This window comes from Antennarius striatus, chromosome 3 (assembly GCF_040054535.1).
Source record: "Antennarius striatus isolate MH-2024 chromosome 3, ASM4005453v1, whole genome shotgun sequence".
Lineage (NCBI taxonomy): Eukaryota > Metazoa > Chordata > Actinopteri > Lophiiformes > Antennariidae > Antennarius > Antennarius striatus.
This window is the reverse complement of record NC_090778.1, coordinates 9,131,828-9,148,366: the sequence shown is the minus strand read 5'-3', so window position 1 is coordinate 9,148,366 and position 16,539 is coordinate 9,131,828. Positions and strand designations below refer to the sequence as shown.

The following is a 16,539-nucleotide window of genomic DNA, read 5'->3' as shown; positions in this document are numbered from 1 at the left end:
CCTCACGCCCTCAGTCAGCTGGAATAGGCTCCAGCTCCCCGCGACCCGCCACAGTACATAAAGCGGTAGACAATGACAATTAATGAAGTATTACATGTGTAGAACAATTACATTTTATGGGAATACATATCAAATGAGGGTAAAATGTGCAAGAAATGTATGATGTAATACGCGTATTCTTGGTATATAGGTCACGTAAATTGATAAAGATTCCATTGTAATTAGCAATGATGGACTAATGGCCAGGGAAATAGACGCACCTGACAGGGAGGCGTGAACCAGAGACAATATTACCGTGACTCCCAGGTGAGATGAGGAGGGAAACCTGTGCTGATGGGAGACTAACTGGATTCTGAAACTAAAGTTATTCCTTACAGCGTGAGACGGATGAAACGGTCAAGTCGGAGCAGTCAGCGCAGTGGATGTTTGAATGCTAACAGGTAGTGGGCGTCTCTCCCTCTCCGGTGAGACCGAACCTTTTTTTTTTTATAGTGACTTTTGGGTTCCCGGCCAGGACAGGGGGTTTTCAGGATTCCCAGTTTTTTTGGTTATTCATTTCCCCCCACTGATTGAACAGTCCAGTGATACAATCATCACTCGTGTAGATGTCGGTGCTAGCAGCGGTGGATACGTAAACTGGTTTTAAACAATTGACTTTGGGGGATTATAAATTTGTTCTGGGAAAAGGGGAGTGTTGTTTTATTAAGTTTGTTTTTTTGTTCCTATGTTCACAAATACACTGCGCCAAGAGCGCTTAATGCAGGTGGTGTTTGTTTAGTATTACAGTATTTCTTACACTTTCTTATTTAAGAGTTTGCTTTCATCCCTCTAAAGAACCCCTTGTGTGTGTTAACAACGATACGTTCAAGGTTGAGTTGTTACAAGCTATGTTTAACATTTTTGTTTGTAAAGGCACCTGAAATCTTGGTTAACCTGAAAGTAACATTTTCTTGCCTTTCCAGTCAAGAAACATCACAATGAATTGATATCTCAGGAGAATGAATGGACATGATCATGTGTACAGGAGGAATTACTTGTTTCCTGAAGGAAACAGGAATGAACAGTATTCTCCAGGCACAGGCCACATGCTTCTTCCCACAGAGACATTTTCTGCTATCAATACCTTTAACAATGCTCATTTTGCTCCTGAAATAGCCATAATCCTCAGAGGCTATACTAGTCAGGTCAATATCCACACACATGCATCATTGTTACACAAACATTAAATGCAGGTCCTTTCTGCCTTGGATGAGCACAGCCTCCTCTGTTGCTGCAGACCTCTGTTTTTTTTTTGTTTTTTGTTTTTTTACTTACAATGCAGCTCATGACTTCAATGCAAAATTAAGATTCAATTAAAACAAAAGAAAATGAGTTGAATCACTCATAAGTAATAGAAAAGCTGGTGGATTAGTTTAATCTCCTCTGAAAAGAGACATTAAAATTCCGCTCTTTTCCACCCACACTTCTTTAATTACATTTCTCATTTTCCAACAATAAAGCTGTGCAGTGGCTGCTCTACTTCTGAAACTCAAACGTTCCACAATAATCTAGCCTTAACTTGTTTTGTCTTATGATTTACATAAAAAATGGGACAGTTGCTTCTATCACATCAGTAGAATTTGGGAAAGTACAGTCACCTCTGACTGGGGGGGGGGGGTAAATTGTGGGTGATGTGTCATCAGTAATTTATCGATTAGTTTGTTGATTCACTTTAATCTAAATTAGATATCATTTGAAATACAAAATAATTTTTCCTCAAAACTTCACAAGAGAAAAGATTATACTGTAGAAGATTTACAACTCTCTTAAATTACACTTTGATAAAACTACATTTCATCTAATACATACTTTTCGAGTTACACTTAACTAGGAAACTCCCCCCCCCCCAATGAACCTTTATTCAGTGATTTAAGTTTCATTGATTACCGTTATGATTATCATGAATATGTTTTATATATTTCAATTGGTTCCACTGGCTTCTGCTAGGCTAACACTCATTTCACTTTGCTTATTTTATAAACTTGATTATTTCATTCCCCTCAAAATTCAAAACATTTATTCTACAATTTAGTCAACATGTCGACAATAGGTCGATTTTCAGCAGCACTGTGCAGCTCTTTTCAGCAAACAAGTCTGTTAAACCAAAAGTACACAATGTGAACACAGCTGACAAACACAGTTAGAGACAAGCACCCGATGAAAGCAGAGTATGTAGTTGCTGACTAAACAAACAGATGTCTCAGAAGTATTTGGAGGATTGTCTGAAAGTCACTGTTGGTCCACCACTAACAGAAAAGTAGATTTTTTTTTAAAAATTGCAGGTAAAATTATTTAGATAAGATTTTACTTTAGTTGAGGTAAACCACAAATGAATACAAAATTAAGTACAGTATTTATTTTTTGATGTAATGCAAAGAAATAACTTATAAATAATAAATAAGAATTAAGGTTATTTAGATTTCAATCTTAAAAGACTGTAGAAAGAGAAAAGGAAAATTCTTCATTTTAGACGTACTGACACCAAATCAATGGATTTTCTTGGAACAGTTTTGGTTTGTAGAATCACATGCTGGTGCCTGACAAAATGATGCTTTAAGTTCAGTTCAGTCTACCTCCATTCAGCCCCCGAGGTCCACGTCCCACAAGGACAATGAATGTTACAGCCATGACTTGTAACAAGGAATCTCACACTGACAAAAGTCAGGAGAGGACAATAATGCCATCTTGAAAAAAAGCATTAAATTTAATCAGCCCATCTAATAAATGGCACAAATATTTCTGGTGAATCAGTTTGGGACAGTTTTTACTTTTCTTTGCTATAGCTTACCCACGTCCTTCAAAAAGATTAGACCCACAACCTAATGTGACTCCAGAACCCAATAATTGAAATCTAGTTGCTTTAACGGATGGAGTTAAAATGCAAGACGCTGCACGGTGGGCGAGAGAAGATTGGATGTTGTTACAGACCCTAGCCTGGCTCGTGTCTATTTTTATTTTTTCAATGGAGTCTAACTGAAGCAGAGATTGGTTTGAAAGCTTCTAATTGCAGTGTGACAAATCACCTTTACTTGCAAGACATTTGGAGCCAAATTCCAGGTAATTTTGTGCTATTAGATAGATAGATAGATAGATATATACTTTAATGATCCCAAGGGAAATTCAGGTGACATCTGCTCGCAAGAGATACAATAAATACAATAAATACACACATGACAGAAAGTATAAGTAACATTATATACATGCTGTTACATAATTATAACAACAGGAAAAAGAATAGCCTAAAATAAAAGGAAGGAAGCATAGGCACATGGGAGAGGAAGAGAAGAAAGAGCTTTGGGAGTCGATGAAGTTAAAGCCAATCAGAAGAAGTCACAGTAGTTGTTAAAAGTCCAAAGTGCTGAGCAGATCTTAACTTTAGAGATAGAGCAACGATGGAAGAACTGATCATCTTAACAGATGTGCACAAAGATAATTTTGCGTTTATATGGAAACTTAATAGAATGAAAAGCAGTGGCAAGTAGAACATGACAAGGCATGCATGAGAAAACGATGAGGGATGAGGAACAAATTAAGCCACAAGAAAAACATTTCAGAAGTTGAAGACTGGAGGAGAGAGGTGGTACAACCAAGGCGACATGAGTAAACTTCAAACAGTTCTCCAGAGAGAGGACGAGGGCACGAGAGAGCAAACAACAAGGACGACGACATGCATCTCTGTCACCATCTCCTCCTCTCGCTCTGTGTCAGAAAGATATTTTCATCAGCCCCCTGAGGATTCCTTCTCTTCTATCAGGTTTTTGACAATATTTCTATGCACTCAGCAACCTCGTCGTGTGTATTCCTGGTTTATTTCACATCATTCTCTACCATAGGTGAACTCATAAACCACTGACCTTGAACTGGAACGAGTCGCTGTTTGTCCCCCTCCCAAAATGTCGGTACCAGACGGTGCCGTCATTGACATCCTGCTGGGTGAAGGAGGTCGTCTGAGTGAAGCCCCGGTCATCCGTCAGCGAAGGGCTCCATCCGTCCGCTGGGCCGTCGGCTGGCATGGACACCAGCACCACCTCACCTGGATGGAGAGCTGACGATGATGAACTGCTTCTCATAGGAATCATACAGAACAGTTACTCCACAACACATCCGACTGGATTAAGGGGTAGAAGTGTGTTCATGTTAGGGCACAATGTACCGAAGTAGACTAGAGTAGTTTTGCTGCTGACAGGATCAGTACGAGTCCCAGCAGTCGTGGTTTCACATGTCCTGCCCTGCTTCACCCATTCCTTCTCTAACTCCTCCATCACTGCAGACCCATCCACTCATCCATCTCCTGCCATGTATTCTATAGCAGTGACATACCACTCACCTCCCCTAGGACATCAGTCTGGCCTCCTCACCTGCATTACAATCATTATTTCCCATCTATCCATAATTGGAATCACTCACTGAGACTATTTAGAGTGTTTTGTTTTGCCTTCCACTTGTCCTGCATTCTTGCCTTTCTGCCTGTTTTGTTTTAATCCACAGAACCAGCCATGCAGACCCTGCACTCCCCCTAGTCAGTTACCTCAGAGACTTTCTGGGACTGATCCCTATTTGTAATGGAAGTGTTTCTGGAACATACACATGTGCTCTAGTTGAACTGGCTAATGAGCATTCTCAGCAATACGCTGTAAAGAAAACTTTTGAGTGAGAATGTAGGAGTTTGCACCATATTTAGGTTGTCCTTCTGAAGCATGGATGGTGTAGACAATTTCATCAGAGCTCACTCCCTTGTAGTTCGTCTGCAGGTATTTCTTATCTAATCGCACCATTCCTCCTTCCTTCACCCAGGTCATCGGCACAGACAGCATGTGAGGAGAGTCAGCAGCCTGAAAACGAAACACACACAGACATACATGTTTTTTACTCATGATGCTAAACTTCATCTTCAGGATGCGCCTTTGCTTTGTCAGCTGTAGCACTGCTGGTAATTACTGGATTGTTTTTTTCTATGCTAGTTTTCATTTAATTCACCTGTCAGGGCTCATGCCAAGTACCCAGCTTGTCATCTCTTAAGAGCTATTCTCTAATGCTAAAAAATTGGGTAATTTCCCTTTTATAACCACCACCTGTGTGCGATTTTCAGTATGAGATTATGGTGCGCTGCTAAATCAAACCAAAGTACAAAAATGCCATAAGGATTTCTTTTTTTCTGGGGAGATTTCAAACAGATGTCTCGGATTGAGATGAAATATAAAAAACATAGGTACAGCAGCATATTGAAGATTTATTCACAATAGATTTACTTTATAAAATGATAAATTAGGCATATTGAGCATGAATTCAAATGAAACACTGTATGTTAAATCCCATCTAGAGGCACTGGAATGCAATGAGGAATAAAACAGGCACTGTTTGTTCCTCAGGTGCAGCCTGATGTCTGCTCCATTTTGCGTTGTCACAGTTTGTGTGGCTCAATTTATTCCACATCTGTTGTAACCTCAGGTTTGTGAATCCCAGGAGTCACAAAGCTCAGCCAATCAGCAACAGCGAAGCCTACACGAGTCAGATCCACCAATGAGCGGCATCACAATATTCTCCATAAGATCTTCCGCCATCTGAGAACTAGAGTCAGAATTATTTTTGTGATGATGTGACAGTGACAGAATAACTCATTGTTTTGCTGCCATCAAAGCAGACAGGACAGGACCAGAAACCCCACATCTGGTGGGTGACTCAGCATCACTGCAGAACATTTCAGCTGGGAAGATACCTGCTGTCTGGGAAATTTTCAGACCGGACCTTTTGCTCACGATGCCACCCCGCGGCCGAAATAAAAATAAACATTACATACTTGTTGTGAATTCATAAACATGTGGTCAGAGACAGTGGGAGGTGTTAGCTCACCTCCCCAGCACTGCCGAGGTGCCCTTGAGCAAGGTGCCATCAAATTTACAAGTTGCTCATTTGGGGCACACCAGGGAGGAGCTGCCCGCCACTCTACCTCCCACTGTATATGCATGCGTTTGATAAAATACTAGTGTGTGATCTCTTAATTTCCCTTCAGGGATCACAATAGTATACAAAATTTAAAAAAAATAAAATTAATATATATATACTGTACACACACACACACACACATATATATATATATATATATATATATATATATATATATAGAGAGAGAGAGAGAGAGAGAGAGAGAGAGAGAGAGAGAGAGAGAGAGAGAGAGAGAGAGAGAGAGAGAGAGAGAGAGAGAGAGAGAGAGAGAGAGAGAGAGAGAGAGAGAGAACAACAGAGCTAAGGTTCTTTGGGACCTCCACACTGACAAACAATCCTGGCTAACCAACTGGACACAGTAGTGGTGAAAAAGGGGGCAGAAGAAGGTAGTGGTAATAGATGTGGCAAAATCAGATGACGCCAACATCAGAATGAAAGCAAAGCAGCTCAAACAGATATGGAAGATTAAAGCCAGCATGGTCCTCATGGTAGTGGTAGCCCTTGGGGCAGTGACCCCCACACTGGGACAGCAGCTCTCATGGACACCAGAGACAACATGTGAGGCCTCCGGTCAGGGAGAGTACAGTCCTAGGAACAGCTAAGATACAGCTAAGCACCCTCAAACTCCCAGGCCTCTGGTAGACCTGAGCTTGAGGATAATACAGATACCACACACACACACACACACACACACACACACACACACACACACACACACACACACACACACACACACACAAAATTAAAATTCAGTTTCACAGTATTATATTTTCACACCATATTGTAAAAAAGGTCCTCTTAAATACTAGAGGTCCTTAACTTACTTATAAACCACTGGGGTGTCTTTAATCCAAATTAATTTGTAAGAAACATTTAATGAACTGTCACATATCATTGCTAATGAGGAGGTTTGTAGTGCATTGATACCACAACTAATATACACTAACAACATCATTAATGATGCAAACTTAACAACATATCAGTATTGTAACATTATTGACAAAATGTCTGTTTAAAGGTGGAGAAGTTGAATATCCGCCTGAGGGATTCTGGCAGCAGCATTACTTTATGCTAAAATATCCTCTTAAAGTTAACTATTTATCACAGACAATCAGAGTAACAGCATAAACAGGGGTAGGTGGTAATATATAATAGTGTGCACAGGTGTGTGAGAATGAGTGTGTGCGCGTTTGAGGCTGTGTTTGCAGATAACAACCAGCACACCATCTGTGGCTCCTCATCCCGCCGCTCGACTGATCCAAATCAAACCATTTCACAGCAGCAGGCAAAGAACAGCAGACATGCAGCGGATAGCCCAGGAAGAGAAAACACATAAGTCAGCATGACAGGCTTTTAACTCAGAGAACTACAACATCCAGAAGATTATCAACCTCCCCTGACGAACACCAAAGTCTCTAAAGGACACAAACAGCACATTCTACAAAGTAAGGGCTAAAGGAACTTTTAGGATGTACAAATCTGTCAGTTTTCTAAACTCTGTCCAGTACCTGCAGCCTCATTTGACAACTATGTAATTTTGTCGCTTGAATAAAACAAAACTCTGATGAGTTTTTATTCTGAATGAAAATTATGTTTCCCCAGATAAACTGTCAGTCATCGCAATCAGTCTCATCAAGAAACTGAAAGGATAATTAACGTTTCAATGCTCCTTCACCCATGGGAATGATTTACAGGACGTAGGAATGAAGCCTGAGATCCAGATTTGAATCCTAATGAGGGACTGACTCACATCTAGGAGAAAATAAATACATATCGACATATATTTAAGTCCTAGCAACAACCACTAACCTTTTTATTTGTTTTTTAGCCCAAGTCGCCAGAAGGTCTGACATGACAAATATGCAGTTGATGATGGATTTGATAAGCTTTTGGTTGCAGCCAACAAAAAGAGAATTAAATATTTTTGCAGACACAGTTGTCAACATCCATTAAATATTGGTTAGCTGACAGCTGTGATGGTCAGGCAGGGCCAAAGATAATGAGATAATGAGTTTCTCACATTTCCATAATTCAACTGGAGACAACGGGACAATATTTATTGTCAAACAATAAGTTGAATTCACAGAATGAAGAATAAATTCTTATCTGTAAAAAAAAAAAAGAAGTAATTTCTTGTTGAGAAACAGGAGAGGATATAGCAAAAGGAAAGTTGGGGTGCTAGCTGTGTCAAACAAGCTGAAAATAGAAATAAGCTATCCCTAAATTATTTTTTTTAAATTGGTAGCAATAATGATGACAAGCGGTAAAGGGCTGAACATTAAACAATCGGCCCCGTTCTTCTATGTGAAAACAGCGTTAATAGCCATCAGAAGCTGGACTGATCATATAACATCGCCAATTCCATTTCTGCTGGGGAGCAGCAAAAACCCGAGGGGCTTTTCAGAAGCTTGAAACATTCTCCCCGAGACGATAATTGAAAGCCAAGGGTCCTGCTCCTTTTCAGCCAAGTTCCAGCTCAGCTTAGGGCTCAGCCTGAGCAGAAAGAAAGTCCATCCATCAGAGGGTCATTACTGGCCTGATTAGTCTCCTGCTTTAGAGCGCAGTAATCCAACTTTCAAAAAGGCTGTTGTCGACAAGGTCTAGCATCGACTGCCACTGCAGCAGCGTGGATGGTGGGCACGGAAATACAAAGACTGCCATGTTCTGAACACTAAGAATCCATTAGCTCAGGTTCATCTAAATCCAGACAGAGCCAATAATCGCCCAAGGTTTAGTCTTAAAGCTTTGAAGATGCAGCCAGGGTTCACTACGACTTTATTGAAGGAATCTTGAAGTAGTTTGGGGGATTTTTTTTTTTTCACCTTTGATGATAAATTTTCTTTTGTCTTCTTCTTCTAACTGCTTCCTTTTGCACAGTTCTCCGCCGTGCTTCCCCTACACATTCATGATATGTGCATTTCCAGCCTACTCTTCTGCTCTTCAGTTATACTTTCCTGACACAGATGCCTGTAGTGTTGCCACTGCATTGGTCAGTCTGGCACTTTGGCAAGTTACTTTGGCAAGTTGAGCAATGGGAAGTTTGAATATGGGTATCCAAAAATTCAGGTAAATAAACAAAGGTTTATATTCACCATAAACAGCTGCTGGGATGGAGTCGAAGAAAACTAAGACATGAAAAGGGGCATCATTATGGTGCTGGCACTAGAGGTGGTGGAATGCTCTCTTGCTGCTATTTAGAAGGCCTTGTTGAATGTAGATGATCATGTGGATAAACTACTTCTTGTTTGAAAAATCCACATCCTATTTCCTGGTGAAAGACAGTATCACTGCCGGTGTTCCTCTCCCTACATTCCCTTACTGATCTCTATTCTGTAGGGATCTACCTGCAGGGATCAAGAGTTAGGAAACCTGGATGAAATGTGAACGCTGGGGCCGCCGGGATAAATCCCCAGCACATAAATCAAGGGCATTTTCTCAGCTTTCCATCATGCTGTCCATCCTGCCCTGTCTAATGCATGAGAGAATGCAGCATCAGGACATTTTACAGTAAATGGATGTGTGTGTGTGTGTGTGTGTGTGTGTGTGTGTGTGTGTGTGTGCGTGCGTGCGTGCGTGCGTGCGTGCGTGCGTGTGTGTGTGTGTGAGGGACAGAGAGCATGTGTGGGATGCTATTGATTCACAGAGGGGAAAAGCATAGGAGATGAGCCTGAAGCAAACCATCTGCATGCAGCCAGACAAACAGAGCTGCCCTCCAAACCTAAACTGTGAAGACTGGGAGCATAAAAAAAATCCATGAAAAGTTTTTTTGCTTCCTGAACAAAAGTATAATTTTTGACACTTTGTATCATTAAAAGGTTGATTTTTAAAGTCAACCCATGCATATTGTCTACGTTGAATATTTTGTTTGTGTTTTTATACTGAACTTAAGACTTTAAGTCTACATGAAACAGAAAGGAAGCAGCTATTTTGGGGTATATTTTAATGTTTTGTGATCAATGTGATTTCTTATTCATAAAAGCTAATAGTGTTTGTCCTAACATTAGTTGCACACCTAACTGAGCTAGTTGGGATTTTCTATCCAGCTGTCACAGTCCCTGCCTCTCATTCTCCTCCTGTCACACTGCTGCAGTATTTTTCCACTCTCCCTCCCTCTGCTCCACTCTACCTGCCGGCCACACCTACTGCACCAGCCCACTCTGCTCACCTGCTGCAGATCACTGCAATCAGGCCTGCATATAGTCTCTCCAGCACCTTCACTCCTTGCCAGATTGTTCTTCAGCGTCATGCGAGACTTTCCAGCGTTCATTCCCTGTCTGATCTCCCGGTGTCGACTCTGCCTGTCCCTGACCTGCCATCCTCGTCTGTCTCCCGGTAAACTCACCTGCCCTCTGTCCCTGACCTCGTGCTCTGCCTCAGCGTCTCTGGTATCTGCCTGCTCGTCTGGTTTTGACCCCTCCGCCTGGCCTCGTCTCCTGCCTGCTCCCCAATGGTGCATTTGTCTTCGCTGACTGCTCACCTGGCTACAACCCCTCCGCCTGTCTCCAACCTTTCTTCAGCTCACCCCTCGTCGGCCTCACAGCACGTGCAGCCGGCTCTCCAGAACGCAGAGCGTCCTGCTCGTCCTCTTGGTGATAAGAAAGGTCATTACCAACTGTTCCTGTGTGCCTGTGTACTGCATTTGGGTCCAAACCACACCCGTTTCACCAGCACCATAAACCAATTCACGACTGTATTCCCAGTTAGCACACTGGCCTCGTGCTTAAGTTCTGACTTCATGTGTCCATCAGGAAACTCCAGATATCAGAGTTCAGGCAGAGAACCCAGAGGGGAAACAAATCCATAAAACATGATCCTCTACCACAAATCAGTGAATAATAAAGTTGTGTTTTTGTGCAGTAAATCCAGAAGCAAAATATTTTTTTTCTTCAGATGGCATCCTGATCACGATAGCATGAGTTGACATGATTTGGTTCAAGCTCATGTAAGAGCGTCTCGTGTTTATTCTTACTAGATGATCAGATTTTAGTAAAATATAGATACATTTTTTGTGGTTTTAAATGTACCTACACATGTGAAATAGAAACACATCATGAACAAGGATATGATCCAAAATGGTTAAAAACACGTTTTTTCATTACAGCTCCACTTAAAAGTCAGACGAGTTGCAAGAATAAAGACCCAACAACTGAATTAAACTTATCTGTCTCAGATCTGACTGATGTGAAATTTCACTTGAAGGAGAAAAAATACACATCAAATCAATTTTTTATGACCACATTTTAGATTAATTAAGGAAATCCTTAAGCATGCTCATTAGTGTGTTCTCATCTTGACATTTCTTTATATTGTCAACACAACACAGCCCTGACAGACCTTAAACCTATTTAACTCTGGCTTGAACCAAATAATGCTAACCCTGAGAAGTTAAACTGATCTGTACAATTACATCACACACATTTATGTATGTGGTTATGTCTGATGTGTGTTTGTCGAGACAGAACTGAGAGCAGGCCCCATCTTGCCCCCTTTTGACTCCATATGCTTGGTAACTGGGTGAGCTACCAAATCCATGTCATGCCAAACACCCCCAGCCCTTCCCACAGCCATGGTGGCCGGATGATTATATCGCCGTCATAAAAGCCTCACCTGAAGCAATGAAAGAGAAGGGATAACAGCTGCCAGTGTGAAACCCTGTCCTGTTCTTTGTGTAACAGTATTTAAATATGTGAGGATCAGCCTGCGCCTCCAGCAAAGTGCTTTCTGGGATAAAGTCAACAGAGCAGACTGCGAGGACCCGTCAAGCAAAGTCATGGTGATGAACGCTAACAGGCGAGATGCTTAAAGGAGTTTAAGGGAATAGCATGGATGTCAAAATGTGTTTCACAGAGAAATGCAATTACTCAACTATGTAGTGAACTGAAAACAAAAGGACTATTTTGAGGTCTTACAGCTGCTACAGATGAATAATTTCAAAAAGAAATGTGCAGAGACAGAAACAACATCACCTGGTACGTAACCACTTTGGTCTAACAAGTGTGTTCATTTCAGTGACGTGCGGTCAGGGGAGGATAATGAAACAAAAAAATAGAAAATGGAAGAAATAAATGACAGCAAGTGGTTATATTTATCCAGTGATGTGTATTATATAGTTATTTTCCGTTTAATGTCACCCATTTTACAGTATTTTTACTCAAAATCGCTGAATTTTCACACCTACCACTGAAAGACTGAGAGGAGACCTGCGGTGAGGCACCAGCCAGCCGAGCCTCACCACGGATTGTGTAATGACTCGGCTAGCTGTGCTGGTAGCTAAACAGTGAGACAGTAATGCTACCTCTCTATATATTTGCTCTATGAACAAAATTTCCATAATTTAGCTAATGTACATAATGTACAGTGTTTTTTTGTCAACAACTGCATGTGTGTAACATCTTTCATGAGTTGAGCGGTCCTGAAACAGCTGGAAAAAGCCACGAAGTGAGACACGCAATTCTCCTGCCTCATGGTAGGGGGCGCTGGTGATCCCAGGGATTGAGCCAAGGATACACTTCCTCGGCCGCAGAAGAAGTGACAGCAAATTCGATCTGTAGTCAGCGAGTCAAGTGCAGCCATTTATTTGTTTTCCGCTCACCTTGCCTTACTATAAAAATGGAGGAGTACATATCTCAACTCAAAATTTTTTCGATGCTTTTGCTCAGAAGGAGCTGTGCACGGACTTCATTTATAAGTGAACATAACATAAACATGTAGGGAACAATGTAACACTTTTTTTTAATCAAATGTGCTTATTTGTGGTTACAGTTTCTTTGTGTAAATAATTCTGATACGAGACTTTAAAAATAACCCACTCACCGTTGCTTATCAAATGGTGAATAAGCTACACTGTAGGTTAGTATGTCTGTAAACATCTTCATCTGATTATGATGATGTCAGTGCCTCAACAGTTACGAACCTCAACCGCACATCACTGATTCATTTCATATCTACATTTTATTATCTACTGAATCCTGGAAGTCCCGAGGAAAGGAATATACAGAATGATCCTAGAGCTAATTTTAATAACTCACACATGTATTGGGTGTGACATTTATCCCATTTTAAACTGATTACAAGGGAGACATATTTTCACATTTGGTTTTGATGCATCCACACATTATAGCGTTTCCTCCTGCCAGTGGACAAGCTCAGAATATGTTTCCAGGAAATGAAGTCTAAATCATTTCAAATACTTCGTGCTGCTGCAAAAATATTATCTGCTTCTTTTTTGAGCCAATGAAAATGTTTTTATATAACAGAAACTTTTGAAAACCACTACATTAACACTGCAAAAATGATTCTACGACTGCTTCACAGGAGTGAATTTTTTGTGGGTTTGTCAACAGAAGTACTTGTTAAAGTTTAAAATCTATTGGTTAGTTTTGCTTTTTTAAATTTAGTTTTTTGTTGACCAAATAACTTATAATTCTCGAGGAGATACTGGACCATTGAGGTGCAATAAACTACCTCAACTCAGCTGTGTACTATAAACGTCATCCAGTATTAATAAAGGATGAATGCAAGTCTTCTCCCTCTGCAGAGGCATCTGAAACCAGTGAGGGTAGAGTACAGAACTTCATATTAAACAACAGAGAGCCTTTAAAATGTTTTTTCCAATATGTATTTGATATTGTTAAAAATGTGTTGAACGCACGCCTTGGTTGTAAGCAACAATTTTACAAATACCGGTGGTTTCTTTTATAACAGACTCAACAAGAGGCTGTCTGTTGTTAGTTATTGTTCCTTAGAATCAAGTTTTGTCTTACAAAACACTAAAACCTCCTTCTTATACTGTACACAAATAAAGTAATTACTCCCTCCCATCCTACCTTGTGATTAATGTTGACCTGGAGGAGAACATTCACGTAGCTGTGCCCGTCGTTGACCTGCAACACCATCCCATCCTCTGCTGCCTCTGAGCTGTCATGAATGTACTGGATCTGCTCCCGTGACAGCTCCTCCAGCTTGAATCGACTAAGTGTTCGGTCACCATGGAGATGGGTCAGTCGGCCAAAACGTGGCGGTTCAAGGACCATGACCAGGACATCAGCCGAGTTGTCAGGGTCATCAACTTGCAGGACTGATTTCGTGATGGTTGCTATGGCGCCTCGGTCCTCTATGGGTAATGGAGCAAGAGTCACGACCTTTGGAGGCTAGACAAGATTCAAACATAAAGGAATGGAGGGTTATAACATGATTTACTGCACAGACAGAAAGACACTCTATTCACAAAGTTATTTATTACGGTAAGCAAAGTTTCAGAGCAAAGAATAAATTTCTGAATTTCTAAAGGCAGGTTGAAACTACACCAAGAAGACCCTCCAAACACAACTGGAACGTCACATGATTTTTTTTCCAGGGCATTGGGGGTGTGGTGTCCTGTCATTGAGGAAAATGGAGACATGAGGGTGATGAAGTGGTTAAGCAGGCAGTTTCATTAAACTGCAGTCAGCTGTACTGAAGTTTTATCACACCGGCAGAAAAGCTTCATCTCTTTAATAAAGTAATTTTAAGAGCAGCAGGAGGCCACCTACTGTGAGCAATGGTATGATCTGACCTGCCTCTCTTGTAACACTATCTTTCAAAAAGACAGACACACAGCATTTCTGAGCCACGATACTTTTTTAAAGAAGAACTTTGCCTCTTAAAAAAAAATTAAATTGAAAAAAACCCCATTATCTTAGGGTTTTGTAGGATCTCAGTCCACAGCTGTTTAAATCAGTCCACTGGACTTTAACAAAATGTTTCACCTCATCCAATACCTTAGGTTACATATAGCCTTTAGCCTTATTTGGCTTATCTAGCCTACGCAGAGCGAATGAGTGAGTCATCCAACCTTCATGAGGGTCACTAGGTTGGTAACTTTTGCTAAAATGTTTGTCAGTAACAGTTTCCTCTGGGATATCAGAGTTGTATTGTTGTTTCTTTCTGCCCACAACAGTTCAACAAAATAAGATGATAATATTTTATATATCATACAGATACGGTTTGAATTTCCACACTGTTATAATCAAAAGGTAAGCAAGCAATGATACGTTTCAATATTTCTTTACATATTGTGATAGCTTTTTTCTGAGCACTTCCTACATGTGTCCTGCATATTTTCCCCGTTACTGCTTTTACATAATCTCTTGAGATTAAAAGCTAATTTTAGAACCAGACAATGAAACACTTCCACAAGGATAGATGTGTATTTGCATTTCTGTGTTGCCTGTATTTGGATACCGAACAGAAAATAAATTAAATAAAGAAAAAAAGCAACTAGAAGCCAAATATAAACAGCACTGATGCATTTCATTTTAATATGACACCACACCGAGAGGTGCAGCAGTGTGGTTTAACAGCAATTGTGCCACAGGTAGAGATGGATGGGCTGTCCCTTAGGAGATGTCACTATCCCATGTCCCTACATCAAACCATTTGTTGGGCAGAGAGCTCCGAACTGCTCAGGAGAATGCTAATTTGTTGCTTAGAATGGCTGGTGGCTGAGTTCCAGCATTTTGCCTGTAAAGCAGCAGCTGAAGCAAAGGGATGTACAAACAAGCTGGAACCACAGAGCAAAAAATAACTTGTGGGAAGTAGAAAACATTCACACTGTGAGTCTTCTAGCCAAAGTGACCTCTGGCTAATACTGTTACACACAGAGCTGAACCAGCTTAAAATCAAGGGAACATGTTGTTATCCATGGCCCCTCACACTTTGTGTTACGTTTGGGGGGCTCTTTCACGACACATTTTTACATCAGAGGAATATTACACAGGAGAAATTTGACTGGGCTCTCAGGCACACATCCAAAATCCTGTTCCGTCACGTCTGAAAGTCATAGGAAGACAACAAAAGGTTTAGGATTTGTTGGTAGGGGCTGAGAGTGTGCTGCATTTTCATCGTGCTAAGACAAGCAATCTCGCTAAATGCGACCAGCATAACTGTTGCCCCGAGGCAAAAGGAAACAAACACAGGAGCACTCAAGTAGGAGGGCTAACCTTTAATCCTCACCTTGCGGGTGAGGACGAGGTGAGGTTCATATTTGAGAATGAACTGTCATCACCAATGGGGCCAAGGGACTCTGCAATAATTTAAGAAGATGAAAAAAACCTGCCTTTGTGCGACCCCACTCTTTACTTTTTGTTACGGTCAGGGTTAGGTGATTTGTTCTTGTTGGTCTGTTCATACTATATGGACTTCAGAGGCATGAAAACATGAATGGAAGCATTTCCAAGGTCCATTTCTTTACCCTGTTTGCTTGTACGGCTCTTGGTTTGTAGCAACCCTATCTTCTTCTGATTTTATCTACAGCAAGCTGTCACAACAGTGGAAAACGTTGGGGGGTATAATGGCTAATTTAATCTAATCATTTTGGTTTTATATGCTATGTTTTATTCTGTACATTTTAGTTTTACTTTTTGATACCACTCAGAGTTTCATCAAGAAAAAGCTCTATGCAGAAGATGCCTCAGTATTGACTGACAGCTCAGGGCAGAACAGCTTAGTTCTTAGTTGAGATTGTGTCACCAGACAGTCTCAGAAACTTTAAGCCTTCATGGACTCGGCAACACAAAA

General features: G+C 40.9%; 1 protein-coding gene across 1 annotated transcript in view; it reads right to left on the bottom strand.

Moving 5' to 3' along the window:
• Positions 1–16,539, bottom strand: part of fras1 (Fraser extracellular matrix complex subunit 1) — a 214,319-nt gene that overhangs the window by 51,426 nt on the left and 146,354 nt on the right. The window contains exons 28-30 of the mRNA XM_068311677.1: positions 13,809–14,132; positions 4,712–4,871; positions 3,894–4,072 (exon numbers count right to left, since the gene is read on the bottom strand). Coding sequence (XP_068167778.1) covers positions 3,894–4,072; positions 4,712–4,871; positions 13,809–14,132 — 663 coding nt within the window. The remainder of the gene's footprint in view (positions 1–3,893; positions 4,073–4,711; positions 4,872–13,808; positions 14,133–16,539) is intronic.